Source organism: Myxocyprinus asiaticus, chromosome 15, assembly GCF_019703515.2.
Source record: "Myxocyprinus asiaticus isolate MX2 ecotype Aquarium Trade chromosome 15, UBuf_Myxa_2, whole genome shotgun sequence".
Lineage (NCBI taxonomy): Eukaryota > Metazoa > Chordata > Actinopteri > Cypriniformes > Catostomidae > Myxocyprinus > Myxocyprinus asiaticus.
Genome location: NC_059358.1, coordinates 26,372,983 through 26,392,418, shown reverse-complemented (window position 1 = coordinate 26,392,418; position 19,436 = coordinate 26,372,983). Strand labels below are relative to the sequence as shown.

General features: G+C 38.1%; 1 protein-coding gene across 5 annotated transcripts; it reads right to left on the bottom strand.

Annotated features, from left to right (window-relative positions):
• Nucleotides 1–1,277: 1,277 nt before the first annotated feature.
• On the bottom strand, nucleotides 1,278–18,567 carry LOC127452894 (uncharacterized). 5 transcript variants are annotated; one of them, XM_051718745.1, is made up of 8 exons: nucleotides 18,433–18,515; nucleotides 17,363–17,913; nucleotides 8,184–11,429; nucleotides 7,653–7,857; nucleotides 6,832–6,930; nucleotides 6,159–6,390; nucleotides 2,258–2,374; nucleotides 1,278–1,881 (listed from the first exon to the last, which is right to left on the bottom strand). In XM_051718745.1, the coding sequence occupies exons 3-8, from the start codon at nucleotides 11,015–11,017 to the stop codon at nucleotides 1,724–1,726; spliced, it is 3,645 nt and encodes a 1,214-aa protein (XP_051574705.1). In that variant the 5' UTR covers nucleotides 11,018–11,429; nucleotides 17,363–17,913; nucleotides 18,433–18,515; the 3' UTR covers nucleotides 1,278–1,723. The 5 variants fall into 5 exon arrangements, with proteins under 5 accessions (XP_051574705.1, XP_051574703.1, XP_051574707.1 ...); XM_051718743.1 differs by lacking the exon at nucleotides 17,363–17,913 and having other exon boundaries at nucleotides 18,433–18,567; XM_051718747.1 differs by lacking the exon at nucleotides 17,363–17,913 and having other exon boundaries at nucleotides 6,832–6,927; nucleotides 18,433–18,567.
• Between the last annotated feature and the right edge of the window lie 869 nt (nucleotides 18,568–19,436).

The following is a 19,436-nucleotide window of genomic DNA, read 5'->3' as shown; positions in this document are numbered from 1 at the left end:
GATCCAGCAAAGGTGAATGAACAGTAATATTCACCTCAATGAGCATGACCATTCGGCTCCGAAGAGAAAATCTGAATGAATGGTTGCATACCAGCTCCTTTTATACCCGTATGTCCGGGGGCGTGGCATGCAAATACCACTCCCCAATTTTCATCAGCCTTTTATCAAAGACCAGAGGTGTCTCGGGCTCCCAAGAGTGACCCCTAGTGTCACTACATCGACACCAACATCGAGTGAGTGACAGATAGGGAACTGCCCCTTAGTGTCTCTGCTGGTTTTCAACTGAGCTGCTGCAGCACAACCAAACAGCTACGTCAGGGGAAAAACACATTATTAGGTTGTATTTTATAGCTGTATAATATGATTCAGTGTGATTGTCTTTTGAAACTGCCCCCATAGTACATAGAGAATTGTCTCTTCACTGTAATTTTACTTACTAAATATGGACTGTACGTTATTGTAGATAAAAACATCTGCTAAATTGCATGAACAAACACATGGGCAGCATAGCATATACAACCAAAAGCACATGCTCTCATTCTACGGTGGCATACAGAATTTTACGTCAGACTATTGTAAAAGTTATGCAATTTTATGGTGTAAGTAACACATATGAAAACACTACATTAATTCACAAATTTCAGATTTACACAGTTTCCTCTAAATCACACATATGTACTCGATCATGAACATATTTGTTCTACAATAACTTGTCCTGTTCCAAGAGGATTTAGAGTCATAAATGCTATCATTAGATTCTACATTGTCTATATTTTTTTAAAAAGCAGTGTGTATAAATGATCAAAATATATAAGGAAATATATGACATTGACGTAGAATTGGGATATCTATCTATGATCGATAGATCAATAGATCAATAGATCGATAGATAGATAGATATCCCAATTCTACGTCAATGTCGGTTTGAATGAAAAATCTCTTAAGTGAACTCTTAAATAGAGGGTTATAGCCTAATGGTTATGGTTCTGAACTGATAAAGCTGAGTCCACAAGTTTAATCCTTGAGAGGGGACCAGTTACTTGGAGCTGTGTTAAGAGACCACTGTCACCTTTTAATCAAGGCTCAAAGCCTTGGCTGTTGTAGAATCTCTGAAATTAAAGTGTCCTTTAGAGGCATCTGCTAATTGCCAAGTAATTAAAATTTCTTAGAAGATGCCTATTACTATGCATTACCATATTTTAATGGTAACGGTGGGCAGTGATTTTTTTTAAGTCAACAACATAAGTCACATTTAAATAAAACACCAAAACAACAAAGAAGCTGCTTACTTTGGCTTTAATATTTAAAAAAGTTTTAAATGGGGATGGATCAGTTCTGTACATACAAACATATATACATACTTGGTAGCAAAAAAGTAATAGTATTATCTATATTTTCATAATGTGAGTGCATATCCAATATTTTAAATAATACAGTTTAGACATATTAAACAAATGACCTACTGGCCTCCAGTGCTGTTTCATGTCCTGAATTTTGGCAGTATTAATCAACAGTTACCTAATTTGTAAGCAAGAACACTATGATAAATGGTACAAAAATTTGCAAAAATATAACTTCATAGAAACTGTAACAGCAAAAAAAATAAAAAAAATAAAAAAATAAAAATAAAAATAGGAAAATTATATCCTATATAAAATATACCAGTGTTTAAATTATGACTGTATTGCAAAGTGCTTTGAAAAGTGAGGTGCAGTAAAGTTCTTTAATGTGGCTGGTGAGGTCGATTTAGTAAGACCTCCACAGGACCAGGGGGCAGCTTCTTTATTAGGTTCCAAGCTTCAAGACGCCTCATGCCCACCAAACTCTGACCCTGTACCTCCAACATCTCATCCCCAGGAAACACCTCACTGACTGGTCCACCTAGGAACAAGTCATTTACACCTGACAGTAAATATATTATTCCAGTGGATGTAGCTTTGGTTAAATAAAAATGCTTCCAGTCTTTCCAAACATTTTGATTGGAGACAAAATCAGATTCATGAGTTTAACATGTACTGTATGTATAATGTATTAGAGGGATGTGGAAAAGGGTAAAAATATGTTGTCTATAGTTGAGGAGCTTGATCATGAGACTCAACCCAGGTTCAAAGCTCCCCTCCTGAAGAAAATGGACATTGATAGGAGGGATGACAGAAGAGCTGCTAAAAGGTGTTAGGTAAGCAGCTGTTTGTTGGGAATGGTTGTGTGAATAAGTGTTGAGTAGTATTGATTTAAATTGATAAAAAAGTGCTCTCACCTCGAAAGATTTTTTGTACGGTGAGGGGTTTGTCTCCCGAGCTGGAGTCCACCCCTCCCTCCAGACTAAAACCAAGATCAGATCTGGACTTGTTTAGAGTCACGCGTATTCTCCTGCCTAAAGGGAGCATACACACAATAGAAAGCATTTTTGCGACCAATTTTGCACTTTTTTAAAAATCAAGTTTTAAAGGGATAGTTCGCCCAAAAATGAAAATTCTCTCATCATTTATTCACCCTCATTCCATCCCAGATTTGTATGACTTTCTTCTGCTGAACACAACAGAGATTTTTAGAAGAATATTTCAGCTCTGTAGGTCCTCACAATGCAAGTAAATGGATACCAAAATGTTGAAGCTCCAGAATGCACAGAAAGGCAGCATAAAAGTAATTCATAAGACTACAGTGGTTAAATCAATGTCTTCAGAGGTGATATAATAGGTGTGGGTGAGAAACAGATCAATATTTAAATCCTTTTTTCACAACAAGTTCTCCTTCCTGCTTAGTAGGTGGCAATATTCACAAAGAATGTGAATCGCCAAAAACAAAAGAAGAAGAATATGAAAGTGAAAGTGGAGATTGATAGTAAAAAAAAAGGGACTTAAATACCAATCTGTTTCTCACCCACACCTATCAAATAACTTCTGAAGAAATCAGTTTAACCACTGGAGTCCTTTATGTGCTTTTGGAGAATTTTCATTTTTGGGTGAAGTATTTATTTAAGGTTAAAATGGATGCATGTTTGTATAAGGGAAATAAACAGTATAACTGGTCACCATTTCTTTTAAGTTTTTCCACCTCTTTTAATCAACTTTTTTGCTTATACTAGTTCATTTCAATGGTCCTGTGATGTGCCAAATAAATTTTTAAAGTGCAAATATGTATTTTTAATGTACAAATATGTACCCCATGTAGTCTCTCAGTTAATGTGAAGTCATGAAAACTGCATACACAAATACTACAATATACACATTAGAAAAATAATACAATTAGAAAAAATATTTGAAACAGTTTTAGAGGGAGATTCACGTCACACTGCAGGACTCTCCACAGGCTCACTCTACACTCTGCAGGACATTTCGAGGTATTCAGGTATGCTATTTTATTTATCAATAGATTTTTATACCGTATGCTAGCATCCACAAAAATAAGTAAAGCATTAACTTATTTTATGTTTATTAATATTGAAAATCTCTCTCTAGTATGAGACGTCATAACATAATGAAATAAATGAAAATGGAAGTATGTGGTAAGGACAAAGGCAGTAACAAGGAGAGATCACAGCAGGAAGCAGGAATGGCCTTTCAAAGATGTTTTTAGCAAAACACTCTCATGGCGAAATCGTCAGTATTTGTATGACTTTTCTAAATTTGTCTAATTTGTATAATATCGTGCAACTGCACTCGTTTGAATTCCCACAACTTTCACTACGGCCAGTGATGTCACTGGATATCTTTTCCATCTAATATGCGACAATTACTTGTTTCGGTCACACACAACAGCTTCCTATCATGTTTACACACTCTACTGATTGGTTAAGTTTAGATAAAGGGTTTGGGTAAGGGCATAATATTAATAAGTATGTCCTTAATGCCTCGTGCGTGGAACTCACGCTTACTTTCGCATTAGACATCCGGGAATTTGCACGTGATGAAGTTGTACGAGTTTATGCGAATAACATTGTGCGAGACCGTACGAAATAGCCAAATCGTAAGTTACAGTATATACAACTTTTCATGAGACCTGCTAGACAGTAACCAGGCTGGCTTCAAAAATGGACACTCTACAGAAACTGCTCTGCTGTCCATTACTGAAGCTCTGAGACGGTCTTTCAGGGTGTCTTGGAGGGGAGTGGTGTCCAAGTCTCACCAACTAGCTTCTCTATTTACATGTCATCACTGGGATCTGTCATTCAGGCACATGGATTTTCCTATCATTGCTATGCTGATGACACACAACTCTACCTCTCATTCCAGCCGGACGATCCTACAGTACTCGGATCTCAGCCTTCCTGCGAGACATATCAGATTAGATGAAAGAACACCACCTCCAACTCAACCCTGCAAAAACGGAGATTCTCGTGGTTCCTGAGAGCCTAGCGGTTCATCACAATTTCACCATTCATCTAAACTTATCAATGATTACACTATTCGGGACAGCCAGAAATCTTGGTGTTGTGTTTGACGATCAGTTAAACTTCTCGGACCACATTGCAAAGACAATGCTTTGATCCTTTGTACAACATTAGGAAGATCAGACCCTTCCTCTCTGAGCATGCAACACAACTTCTTGTCCAGGCTTTCTTTTCTAAATCACTTTCCCAGACCTTCACTTCAACTGTGCCCCACTGGTGGAATGACCTGTCGAACTCCACCCAAGCAGCTGTTTCTCTAGCCTCTTTCAAAACACACCTAAAGACACAGCTCTTTCATGAGCACTTGATCCTACCCTAATAATGTACTCTCCGCTACTTAAAAAAATAAAAAAATAAATAAAATAAAATATATATATATATATATATATATATATATACTGTATATAATTCCATTCTTACTCTGTCTCTCATCTTCCTCGCTATGTGTACCTCTCTAAGCAATTTTTGAAACAAGTATTACAGCATGTTGCTACCTACTGTCTCCCTTAGGATGAATCGCCTCTATTGTTTTCCTCATTTGTAAGTCGATAAAGGTGTCTGTTAAATGAGTAAATGTAAATATAAATGTTTTTTTAATTCGTAAATGTGCAAATAAATAGTGTTTTAAGAGCATATAAAACCCAAGGTCATTTAAAAAAAACTGTTTAAAACTAGAACTATGGATACTAAAAGCAGTACAGACTCGCCTCCCTAAACAATAGAGTCCATTGTGCTCAAGCAGCGCTAACAAACTACCTTGTTCCAAAATGCTCCAAACACAATCCATTCATCTTGTCTTCTCTCACCTAGTGGTGGCTGGTTTAAATACACAATTTTTCCCACCTTCACCAATTGGAACATATCATTTTGTTTAATATAAAATTAACCCTCACCCTCACATTCTTAACAAATTACTTTGAATAAAAGAAGAACATGAGAGATAAATGAGAGTTAAAAACAACACCAGTAAATACAATAAATAGGACGGATAAAAATGTTTGGTAGCACTTTATTTTACAGTACTGTTCTACATTTACTTACTATATAATAACAAAAACTACAGTAATTACTAGGTACTAACCCTAAACCTAACCCTAACCCCAACCCTAACCCATATTAAGTACATGTAGTTACCTAACATTACTCATTACTTTCTTGGGTAGGTATGCTGTAAGTATACCTGAAAGTACACGTACTGTAAAATAATGTGCAACCAAACATTTGCACAATAAAACTCCAATAAATATTGAAAAATTTACAAAACAAATAATGCCCATTGAACACATTAAAATCCCATGATGGAGACCAATTCGCAGGCTCTCCAACACAAAGTACTTCCACATCATTTTTCACTTTTAGCAGGATTGCAATGTCTTCTTGACTTCCTCTTGGGTCCCCAACTAGCAAAGAGTTTCCCCAAGAGATTGTCCATTTAGAAATCCACATTATTCATTTCAAAATGTTTCTGTATTTCACAGTTCATGATGCTCATAGTGATGCAAGATAATTTCCACATTTTACTAGAAATGACTAAAACTTTAAAACAATGTATGCCAAATTATGAAAATTTAAGAGGAAAATGAATGGGGTTTTTTTCTGTTAGGATAGTAAAATAGGTGTCATCATGTCAACAACAGTGTAGCTCTTCAAACCTTTTGACCAAAAATTTTCCAAGCATGATTTCCAAGTAGTGGTCTCAAAATTAGCATCAGCAATTTATAATAAAATGCTTTTCTTCACCACCTCTTTGTCATCTTCCATCACCCACCTGTGTTTCCTGGTCTTTGCCTGGCCTCTTTTTTGCGGTGTTGAGACTCACTGGGGTCACCTCTCTTAAGAACCACGACTGCCATGCCCTTCCCCCTTGCTTTTCTCAACGTACGTAGAGCCTCCCAATGGGCTGAGTTTTGCAAGGCAGTACCATTGATCGACAGCACCCGATCACCCTCGAAGATAGAGCCTTCCTGTGCTGCCACTCCACCAGGGATTACTTTGTGCACCTAGGAGACGAGATTTCATTTCATTAAAATAAAACTCAAACAAAAACTCAACACAAGCATTGGGCAACACAATGATGATTCTAATCACTGCTGGACAGTTTATTGGTTCTAGTCTCCATAAGAAGCAAAGTTGGTTGGAGTAAAAATTAGTTCAGGCTCAACTTGTGCTACTTTTCTCCTATCACAAAAAGGCATATACTGTAATATGCTGTGGTCAAAGTACTGTCCATAAACTTTGATGGATATCATTGCAAGGATTACTTTATCCACTTTACAAAGAAAGGAAAAATATATTTTAATGATATTTATAATTAATAGCTGAACAAATGAATTTCTTAACTGACAGTGTTTTATGCTTAACAGACAAACTATTTTATCTGTAAATAGTAGATTTGTAATTTTTCTTATTGTTTCTCTATTGCAGGATTCAGAGACACTCACTGTGACTGGTTTATTTTGATCCACTCCACCTGCCAAGGTAAATCCTAAACCACTCCCCACCTCCTTGTGTAATACAACCACTTGCACATCTTCATACTTCTGTCACAAGTCAGAGACAAAGTTTATGAGAACAAAAGGAAATGATCAAATTTCTTTCAGAACAATGGCTTACATAAACACAAGCATATACAGTGGCTCCAAAATGTTTAGTATGAATGTCTTAGCATAATTAAAATATAGGTTTTCAAAGAAAAAAAATAAATATATTGTTCAAAATCAGAAAATCAGTAATTTTGATCTCATTTGATAAACTTTCACACTTAACGAAATAAATAGTAATTTTAAAACATATGTACAGTATGTATAAAATCATGACAACTCACATGAGGTGAATACTCAGTTATATCAGTAACCTTATAAAAGCTGTTTAAATCTACATGGAGAGGGTCCACTCATGGTGGCTGCCATGTTAGCATCACATGAACAGCTGAATACTACTCAATCTCATTAGCCACCCTGTTACCAGACATTTTTATGGATTTAATTAATTATGGTTGACTTTTAATGGTGAATTTCTGCAATGGCATCTGTAACTAAAAACTACCATGTTTGAATGATGCTGCATTTATGCCTGTAGGTCCCAGAGGTCCTTTTAGTGTAGCCAAAGTGTCCAAATATTTTAAAAAGCCGCTGTATATTCATATTAGAATGTAAATGAACAAGTTTAAGTTTAAGTCTATTTCATTGCCGAATTATAGATTTCTACATTTAAAAAGATTGTATGCTGCAGCTGATTTCAGAACAAATGTCACTTGATTTACCTGCAGGGTATCATCTCCCAAACTCCTGACATCATCCAGTAAGCGGTCCAGTTCATCAGTGCTCAACAGGGTCACAGAAGAGAAGGCTGAGATGTCTGAGCTCAGGGAGGCAGAGCGTGTGGACGGCCAATCTTCTTCATCCTCTGACACACTGCCATCTGATGGTTTATAGTCCACCCCACCAAAATTACATAGATCTACAAGACTATAATTAAGAGAGAGGCAAAGGTGTAGAAAGAGTAGAGAGGTGAGGTGAGGTGGAGATGTAAAAACATAAAACAATAAGAAATGAAAGACAAGCATAGGGTGACAGAAACATTAAGAAATAAAATGTAAGGTGAAATGCAGTGAAGTAAGCACTCTGAGGTATAATGTATAAACCAAGTAATCTGGTTTGTGCATGTGGGATATTTTCTGACACACTTACTCTGAATATCTTGATTATAACCTGAGTCTATTCTGGCCTAGAAAAGGAAACTAAAATGATGCCTTCAAAGTTTTTGATTGTCCAGCCATATGTGGATCAATTACCTTAAAGAGAAACTTCTGCGATCTGATTGGCTCATGTTGCTTGTGATGGTTACAGATGATTCTCCTGAGTCAGAGTCTTTCTCTGTCTCTGTTTCCTCATCATCCTCATCATCATCGTCTTCCTCATCGGAGCTCCACCTAGCCATACTAGCACTAAATATGTTTGAATCATTCCTTGTTGTTTCATAGTTATTATTATTAGAATTATTGAGTGAGATTGTCTGGACGGGAATAGAAGAAATAGAACTGTGAGACAAACTGGATGGCACTGTTCCATGGGTACCATTGACTGTTAAGACTGCTGACTTAACTGGAGTGGAAACACCTACATCTGAACATCCTGAGGTTTGACTTTCTTCAGATCGATCTGGTGTTGCGGGGTAACTCTGCCTCTGAATGCTTATTGTGAGAGTGGCTCTATCAGGAGAGTTAGTGGGTGTGTCATCATTGTCATCATCCATTTCTACATTAATGCTTTGTTGCTTTATCAATGAACTTTTGGCATTTGACTTTTGAGTGATTGTAGACTGAGAAATTGGATTCCTTGCTTTTCCTTTCATTGCCTCTATTTTTCTGAGCCCTAAGCAAGTAGGGATGGCAAAATCTGGTTCATCTATGTGTTTGTTTTGCACAGTCCTCCTTTCATTTTTATCCCAAATGGTGACGTCTTGGTCAGTCTTTGGTTCATTTAGTTGTTTCAGTGTCAGAGGACTCTCAACACTCTCTTTTGTCTCTCTACTTTGTTCTAATGTTGGTCTCACTTTCACTGTGGAAACTGACTGAGGAGTTCTACTTAGATCTTTTGTCTCCTCACTGGCATCACATTTACTATTTAGATTTGTTCTTAGACCTTCTGTGTTCCCTACAACTCTACTATAATGTAGATTTCTATCTGAATCACTTTTTTTCACAAGAGCCACTGGCTTTGGCGGCTCTGGCACAGATAAGGCCCTCCTGACAAGTAGAATTTGGTGTTTATTTTTGCTTTGTTGAGCCAAGGCTTCAAATTTATTGATTGTATTCTTCACAGAATCCAGGGTAGGTACACAGGATTCTTCTAGCACACCATCTAATTTCCTTCCTTCCGTCTTAACTGTAAAAACGTCCTCTTCATGGATTTCACTCTTTGCTAATCCTTTTGAGGCTAGTGGGGATTTGGGTTGGGTGATCTGATCTTTGTCAGAATAACTGGTTACCTGCAATCCAAGATATTTTCTTTCACTTAGGTCTAATGTTTTTGGACTTGCTTTTGTAGTCACCTTGTCTGATTGTTTGTCTTCTGAAGTGGTTATCAAATGGTTGACACCTTGACTTGAGAGACTTGTGGGACTACCTTCATAAGATGTGGACTGTATCTTGCAACCTCTGGATTGAGCAGTTGCAGAAAGCCTATTCTTGGTCCTTTCTAAGGATCGACTACAGAACTCTGGAGACCATGCACACCACATTTTACTAATTTCTTCATTGTCTGCAGGTAGAATTGATTGATTTTTTTTCTCAAATAATCTTTCCATGCTCCATTTAGGCTTTGATGACACTGGAACACTTAATCCAGAAGAAGCATCTTTTTTATCATTTTCGTTCTCCAAGTTGGTTGATGGTTCTTGCATCTGACCAAAGAATGTCTTTTCATTTTTTGAAAACTGTCTTGGGAATGTTCTAGCTTTGTCTACACTGTAAAAAAGTCTACTCTGTTGAATGTCAGAAGAAGGAGAAGGAGTTCCAGACTCGGATTCAGTGGTGGACTTTCTGCAACTAGGGATGGAATCCACAGGATCAGAGAAGGAAAATGATCTATCCGAATTTGGAGTACTGTTGTGTTTTAGCCTGATAGAAACCTTTAGGTTTGCATCAGACTTGTCATCGGTTAAACTTGCCCCAAATAGTTTTTTAATTCTTTCCATTATCGTTTGGTTTCCTGTCACCTCCTCAGTATTCGTGAGTCCTTGCTCTCTTGCCCAGGATCCCTTTCTGTTGCCTGTCTGATCAAAACTGGATTCACCTTGTTTCAGCTGTACCCAGGGATTGCTACCTTCTCCAGTAGAGCCTTGGCTATGTCTTGGTTTAAGTCTAGCAGGTAGTGACTGGCCACTGCTTGCCCGTTCAAGAGCAAGTGTAACCTGGCTCATTCTCACAGGTGTTTGTACAGAGATTGGGTAAGCCTTTTTGTCACTGTTCTGATCACACTGACTGGCTGCATTGTAAGCTTTTATCCTCCATGAAATACTATTAGGCTGATACTCTTCTGTCTGTGAAGTTATCTTGTTGTTTGCCCCCTGTCCCTCTAAACTATCAGCACGCCTTATAAACTTATGATCTCTGTTTCTGCTAGTTATCCCTGTTCTGTTTCCAAGTTCTGCTTTACTAGCCACTCCTCTCCAGTCTAAGCTTTTGCTTCTGTTTGACTTATAAAATCTCCTCAGTGCTTCACTGCTCCTTTCACTTCCATTCTGACTCTCGTCCTCTTGAATACCTACAGTCTTAGGGGTCTCTGTGTAATCAATGTCAGTGTGTTTACAACTAGCAGAAGAAGTATAATCTTTGTGGAGCTCATCCTTACTTGGATCACTTTTTCTGCGTGTGCTCTCAGCTTTCCCACCCTCAAAAACATTAAATATTGTCCGGAGGTCTTTGGTAGTAGGTTCAGGCCTGTGCTGAAGTGTTTTAGCAGAGCGGATTTGGAATCTAGCTGCTGCAGAGCCAATGGGCTTCACAGACTGACCTCGTCCTTGTGCTGCCGTTCTATTGGATGATACTGTATCTTTAGTTATGCTGCCAGTTGTGTCTGATTCAGGAAATTGATGTACAAAAGTTGATTGAGTATGCAAATTCATGCTTTTAAATGTCACTGAATGACATACATGATAATCATTACAATGTGAATAAAAGGTTGGTTGCTAATGCATTTTCAGTAGCTAGTTCAAAAATGTCCATATTCCCGTTTGCATGGATTTCAAAACAATAGTAACTTTTCCTGTCTCAGTGGCAGTATTTGTGAAGTAATCAAGGGTTATATTTTACCACCATTGTTATACTTTAAATAGTATTTCAAATAAGCAGGAATAAATGTGTTTGTAACCAAGGGTTGTGAAGGAGAACAACAATTTTCAGCTTGACTCTCTTGCTCCTTTGATAGTTGTATCACGGTCTCTGGATCCAAAGAGAGCTACTGTACTGCAGTAGATGGTTTTGAGTCCCTCTGCTCCTTATTTGGTTCTGTCAGGTGGTCAAAGCTTTCCACAAATCCTGCATAAACATATTACAAAATCATTATCAAATTTGACAAATTCTTTGTTTGTATGTACACACATTCTCAGGAATGCATTCAGGTTATGTAAAGGCAATAACCACATGTGAAGTTTAGCTGTTATTATGGTTTATTTAAAAAGCTGACTGTTTAACAACTAGCATCTGGAGTCTGACACAGAAAGCGTACAATAAATTAATATGGTCATAAAGGCAAAAAGTAGATTTTGATAATTATTAATGAATACCATGATTATGTAGCATGTTTTAATAGTGATAGTTCATGGATTGTCCCCTACTACAGCCTATAACCTGTCCCTTTAATCACTGAGCTCTACCACCTCCACCCAATGTATGCATTAATAAAGAGCACATTCAAGTCACCTACTTGAGTTCATTCTAGTACCTGAGGATTTCAGCATACTGAAACTGTGTATTTATTACAACGAGAGTCAATAAATCTCAGTCAGACAAACTGCATCCATACCCTCATTATGTAAACATCTTGAAACTCTGGACAAGCACTACTATTGCTTGCAGTCCTCACAGGACAGGCAGAAACCAAAATGTCAACTTGTCTTTTAAATTTGTGTCCGTGTGTGTGTGTGTGGGCGGGTTTGGGTGATTTATGGGGACTTTTTTAGGTTGCAAACTGGTAATTACAAGGGTATCATGCTATAAATGTGGTTTATGAGGACATTTCTAGTGTCCCCATAATTCAAATAGCTTAAAAAAAACAAAAAAACAAAAAAACATACTAAACGATTTTTTTTGAAAATGTAAAAATGCAGAAAGTTTTTTGTGAGGGTTAGGTTTAGGGGTAGGGTTAGGGGATAGAATCTATAGTTCGTACAGTATAAAAATCATTATGCCTATGGAGAGTCCTCATAAGGATAGCCACACCAACGTGTGTGTGTACGTTTCGTTGTATGTTTATCTGGACAACATTCTTGATGTTACCTGTCACACTCTTCAGCTTTATTACAAAACCTGATAAGCAGTCAGATAACAGGTCAAACACACCAAACTACAATCCTATCTGACACCACATGTGTTACATACTCAGAATTCAGACATGGTTAAAGGTATAACATTACAAAGAACATGCACACACATCCCCAAACCGAAGGAACTCTGCGCTCTGCCTCTCTTATACACCCACGCTCATTCAAAGCAGCACATTGAAATTAATTCAAACACTTTAAAAACATCTGATAAGAGTCGCATGCAATGAAGCATGTTCACACTTTTACATCCAAACCATCCCCTAAGAATATTAAATTAACAGACAAAATGCAGACTTCTTCAATCAAAATAGTGTACATGAGTTTTGCTCTAATCCAGATTTGTTTTCCCCACCTTATACTGTTTTTTAGGGTCACCTTTATCTTAAACTGAGATAACTTTATCTATATATATATATATATATATATATATATATCAGTTATTTCTTAATTATGTTTAAAATAAAAGACCAGCAAACAGAGATAGAGAGCGAGGTAGAGGGGATGTGCCATACACCTTCCAGAAAAGCCAACATATTAATTCTACTAAAAAAATAAATACAATTCATAAAAATAAAAAAAACCCTTGAACTGGTTGAAAACAAATAAAGAAAACACTGACACAGTGAATACTAATCATTTGAAAAGATTTGCTCATAAGGTTGTCCACAGCAGCAAAGGAAGCCACAGATTGAAATGCAAAACAAGATTACAAGTCCCATATCACTGCAACATTGCAGAATTTCCAAGGACAACAGGTCAGTGTCAGTTTACAGAAACACCTGTTCTCCCAAGGCACGCACGCACTCAAACAACAATGGACATACACTTAATCGGCCACATCAGCTAACAAAACTCATGTTGAATGCAGCTCTGATTCAAACAGGAATAACATACCTTAGAGGACTGCTCTTTCCCTCAGACGTTTGAGAGAACAGGTGCACCCCATCCTGCCTTACTATTTTCTCTCTCATGTGCTTCTATGCTCTCTCTCACACACTCACTCCCTGCAGTCTGTCATTTTTCTATGATGTTTCTCCACTGTAATAAGAACTTGCCTGACTGGTTTGTCATGCTAACCCTTTTCCACCCCCTTTGATTGTTATGCCTTCCTCTCATTTCCCTACCTATGTCTCTCCTCCCCCATCTCTTTCTGTCTGCCACTCTATCAGCATCTACAAGGACCACACACACCCATGCCATCACATGTTTTTGTGTTGTATATATATATATATAAAATCTTACTATTTCTTATTTTTAATTTTTATTGATCTACAGCATCTAAGGAATTTGCAAGTGTAATTTCGTTGTACGGGTGCAATGAGAGTTGTACATATACAATGACAATAAAGATTCAATTCAATTCAGTGACACTCAAATGAGTGTCATTTGCTCATGTAGCACTCTGAACATGCTTCAGGCATTTGTTGAATTCAGAACATTCACAGAGAAAATTAATGAAGCAAGAGACTTTTGAATTAAACAGATAACATAGATCTTTATATATAACCTTATGATGTGTTGGTAGCACCGAAATACTACCAACACATGAGGGGACCGGGTTTTGGACCGTTGCTACTCTCCCTTCCGGGATGGCTACAAATCCCTCCCCCACCCACCATTTGACAAATTCGGCAGGCAGAAACAGGCAGAAATTGAAACCAGAAGCACCTGCCCTCAGAACGATCCAGTGCTGGTCGGACCAATCAAATTCTATGCTATAAGACTGTTTTGATCACGTGGACTGGGAGATATTCCGGTCTGCCTCTGATGACGACATCGAGGTCTATGCTGATACCGTAACATGTTTCATCAGGAAGTGCATAGATGATGTAGTACCGACCAAAACTATACAGATCTACCTTAACCAAAAACCAAAAATTAATAGCGATGTTCGTGCGGTACTTAATGCGCGGACCTCCGCTTTTGATTCCGGGAACGCGGAGGAGCATAAACAAGCCAGTTATGCCCTCCGCAAAACTATTAGAACAGCCAAACGGCAGTACAGGGACAAGATTGAAGGACAGTTCAACACCACCGAATCTAGAAGCATGTGGCAGGGAATTAATATCATTACGGACTTCAAAGGGAATAAAAACTCCGCCATGAACACCACTGCCTCTCTCCCAGATGAGCTTAATAATTTTTATGCTCGTTTCGAGGGAAATAACACCGCCTTCATGGAGAGATCTCGCTCCATCTCTGTAGCGGATGTAACCCGATCCTTCCGACAGGTGAATATCCGTAAAGCCACGGGTCCAGATGGCATTCCGGGCCATGTCATCAGAGCGTGCGCGAACCAACTGGCTGGTGTTTTTACAGACATTTTTAACCTTTCCCTCTCCTTGTCTGTGGTCCCCACATGCTTTAAAACGTCCACCATTGTACCTGTACCAAAGCAATCCAAAATCACTTGCTTAAATGACTGCCGTCCTGTTGCTCTGACCCCCATCATCAGCAAATGCTTTGAGAGACTAATCAGAGATTACATCTGCTCTGTGCTGCCTGCCTCACTGGACTCACTGCAGTTTGTATACCACAACAACCGCTCCACTGATGATGCCATTGCATCTACACTACACACTGCTCTCTCCCACCTGGAAAAAAAGAAGACATATGTGAGAATGTGTAGACTACAGCTCAGCATTCAACACCATAGTGCCCTCCAAGCTTGATGTGAAACTCCGGGCTCTGGGCTTAAACAGCTCACTGTGCAGCTGGATCCTGGACTTCCTGTCAAGCAGACGCCAGGTGGTTAGAATAGGCAGCAACATCTCATCACTGACTCTCAACACCGGAGCCTCACAGGACTATGTTCTCAGCCCACTCCTGTATTCCCTGTACACACATGACTGTGTGGCAACACACAGCTCCAATGCCATCAAGTTTGCTGATGATACGACGGTGGTAGGTCTGATCACTGATAATGATGAAACAGCCTACAGAGAGGAGATGCACACTCTGACATGCTGGTGTCAGCAGCACAACCTCTCCCTCAACGTCAGTAAGACCAAGGAGCTTGTGGTGGACTTCAGGAGAAAAGACAGAGAACACAGCCCCATCACCATCAATGGAGCACCGGTAGAGAGAGTCAGCAGCTTCAAGTTCCTCGGTGTCCACATCACAGAGGAATTCACATGGTCCATCCACACTGAGGCGGTTGTGAAGAAGGCTCACCACCACCTTTTTCTTGAGACGGCTGAGGAAGTTTGGAATGAACCACCACATCCTCACACCGTTCTACACAAGCACCATAGAGAGCATCCTGACTGGCTGCATCACCGCCTGGTACAGCAACAGCACAACCCTCAACCGCAAAGCCCTGCAAAGGGTGGTGCGAACTGCCAGAAACATCATCGGAGGTGAGCTTCCCTCCCTCCAGGACATATATACCAGGCGATGTGTGAAAAAAGCTCGGAGGATCATCAGAGACTCCAGCCACCTGAGCCATGGGCTGCTCTCACTGTTACCATCAGGCAGGCAGTATCGCAGCATCAGGACCTGCACCAGCCGACTGCATGACAGCTTCTTCCCCAAGCAATCAGACTTTTGAACTCTTGATCTCTCACGATCAATATACATCACCACTGCACTTTATTAATCTTATTATTCTCACACTGGACTGTCATAAATTATATTCTCTCTTAACAACACACTGGCAACTGACTATCAACCGACAGCCTGAATGTCAATACAGCACAATACAACATACTGTATATTTTATATATACTATTTTTATTGTATACTCTATATTCTATATTGTGTGTATGTGTATTCTATATTGTGTGTATTGTATACTGTACATTGTATATTATTATTTGTATATTGTGTTGTGTAATTATGTGTATATTAGATATGTAAATTGTGTTGTATAAATCTGATGTTTATTGTAAACTGGTATATGTCTCATCACTGTCATGACATCTATGTTGCTCGGAACTGCACCCAAGACTTTCACCCACTGTTGCACTTGTGTATATGGTTGAGTGACAATAAAGTGATTTTATTTTATTTTGATTTGTTTTAAGGGGTCATTGTACTATAAAAAACATATTGTAAGTTTCAGAACTTAAAACTTCCTCCTCACTGCAAAAAGAGCATTTGTTAAAACCAAGCTGCCAAAACAACTCGTTCTCTACTTCCTCCACATTGTGATGTCACTCTGTGGTAGACCTTTTCATCTGAACGCCTCCATAACAACACATCAACGCCTAATTTACCTTATAATTTCCGTAGCCCCACCCAGTCGTGGTGAGCAGTGAGATCAGGCCAGTCAAGAGCAGAGAGCCAATCAGAACAGTGGGTGATTACTGTCAAGTCTTAAAGGAGAAGCAGCACCAAAACTAAATGTTTCTGACAGGGTCAGAATGAGGGGGTAAAATGATCATGTTTTACAAATATATGACTATTTTGTGTGCAAAAAAACTTTACTAATATTATAAGTGAACCTCAAGGAACATATTAAATATATAATTAAAATATAAAAAAGGCATGTCATAACCCCTTTAAGATGTTGTGTAAAAATACAAGATGTCAGTAAGTATGTATCAGGGTTGGGTAACGGCAATTACGTAACAGCAATTTTTAACGAACAGCTAATAATTTTAGCATTTAAACCATGAATGGAAGAATCCTTATATTTTACAGGGTATTATAGATATGAATAACAGTAGTTAATTCAATCAGTTCGCTTGCAAACACCATAAACTTCACGTCAAACAGAAATCAGTGTAAATAGCAAACAGACAAAAGGCTACAGCAGTTAATTACAAAACGCTACAGTAAATCATCTTCCTTTGACATTACCTGACCTCCACCCCCTAAATAAACTGTTCTCCAGCTGTGTTAAATACAGTATATGTAGGGAAGTTTCATATTATTTATAATATACTATGTTGTTGTGATTAACAACACAATAAATACACTTACTGAAACTCATGCATTCTCTCAGACAATACACCCATCCGCCATGACATCAGCAAAGCCTTAAGGCAGAGAGCTGTTTACACAATGTTAATGAAAAGAAATATGTCTGTCTGTGCAGTTCTTTTTCATTCTGTTTCCTCCATTTTTAGAATATTCACATACCTCTGTTTGTTGATTTCCTCATTTCACATTACTTGTAATCAGTCAGAGTAATAAGCTACAAGTAAACATAATTCCTCACTCGAATGGATATAAGTTGTAAAATGTCCTTTATTTGATTAGCATAATTTCTGCACTGAAAAGTGCAAAAGCTTCTATCCAACTGAAAGATGCAAGCATACTAAAATTATTTAACACCATCTTTTATTTATCATGATTAAATATCTAATATGGTCAAGGCTTTTAATTGTGTATTATAGTGACATGCTGACTTACCAATTTCTTCTCCAAAGATCCAACAGGTATGTTTATACTTATCATAGGGATATTGGTTGGTCCGTTGGGTCAAATGGAATTCCTCACCACAAGCAAACTGCTCCAGATTTTGTCTGAAACTGGGCAGAGAATACCTTGTCCAGGTGGTCTGGGACCGATTGTTTTGGTGCGGATCAAAGTGCGATTACCGCATTCATGTATGTCTAAATGAACCAAACTAATTTTCAAATAAAGACTGTACGAAACAAGTCAAGATAATGAACTTGTTTGAAATGGGACGTACAAAAATAAAAGACATTGGCCTTGACTGATGCTCGAACGGAAACCAGAAGCACCAGCTCTCAGACTGCGAATGCATAATTGTGGAATCTTACAAACCATGACCAAGAAATGCCAAGTACCTCTTTGCAAACAGCCACTGCATGAGCATTTTTTAACCTGCTACCAAGCGGCAAGCATCATTTACATGCGTTCAAGATCGATATAGGTCCTTTTATGCACAGCAACAATGAACATATACCATTAATCTTGAAACATGCAGAAAAAGGTGTAACATACTGAAACTGAAATATTGAACTTAAATATAATAATAGTATATGCATTTTAAAAGAAAACAATTTTTTTTTTAAATGTGTTACCTGGTTGTATTTCTGTGGCACACTTTAGGCTGAGTTGCTCAACTTCCTGCAGCTGCAAAGAGTACAGGAGCAGTTAGTGTAGCACAAGAGCTGCTCAGTGCCAGAGAGAGAAAGATGGGCGGGAGTTATGCTTTAAATAAGATCTTTGACAGGCTCTAAAAATGTGAATGAAAAAAAGAAAATATATGTCAGTAGCATAATGTACTGTATGTGTATATACATATATACTGCCTATTGTAAGTGCATTTTATAAATATAATGTATGGAACAACACAGTGTAACATTTAAATGTTCTCAGCACAGCAATCAAAAGTGCATTCAAAAGCATTCAAAATATACCAGGCAAAATCCTGATAAATAAATGAAGAACAAAGCCTGTTTTACTGTATCTTAAAAACAGTCATGGATGTGCAGTAACTATCACTCAGTGGTCTGTCTTGCATCAAAGACACACAGCATTGCACACTGCTTATGGCAACAGCAGAGGAAGCTGGTTGGTTTGTGGTTCAGAGACAAATATGTTACAGCAACTGTTTTTTTTTTTCTTCTTTTTTTCTAGTTTATATTTGCAAGTGAATGCAAGCAACACACTGACATGAAATAAGGATGTAATGATAAAGAAAAAAAATAAATAAGCCACATTGCTGAACTGCTTGTGGACACAGGGGATAATTAGATGTTTCAGTTCTTCAAAGTGAACATGATTCCATTATAATATTCAAAGAAGTTGTTGGGGTCAGGTGCTTAGAGAGGCTGCTTGACATAAAGTCATGATTGTGGAGTTAATGTTCTGATGGTGGAAACAATTTCATTCCTTGTTATTTCATCCATCTGCCACCCACCTCTGTTCCCTCTGAAAGAATTGGTGTCATTGTTCAGTCTGTTGATCTGATAAAGGCCAGCTGTCAGCTCAGTTATATTCTGAGACAGCTCAGTTCATTTTCTCAGTAACAAGTCTAGAACACTCAAAAATAACAACATGTGTATGTATGTTTGTATGCATC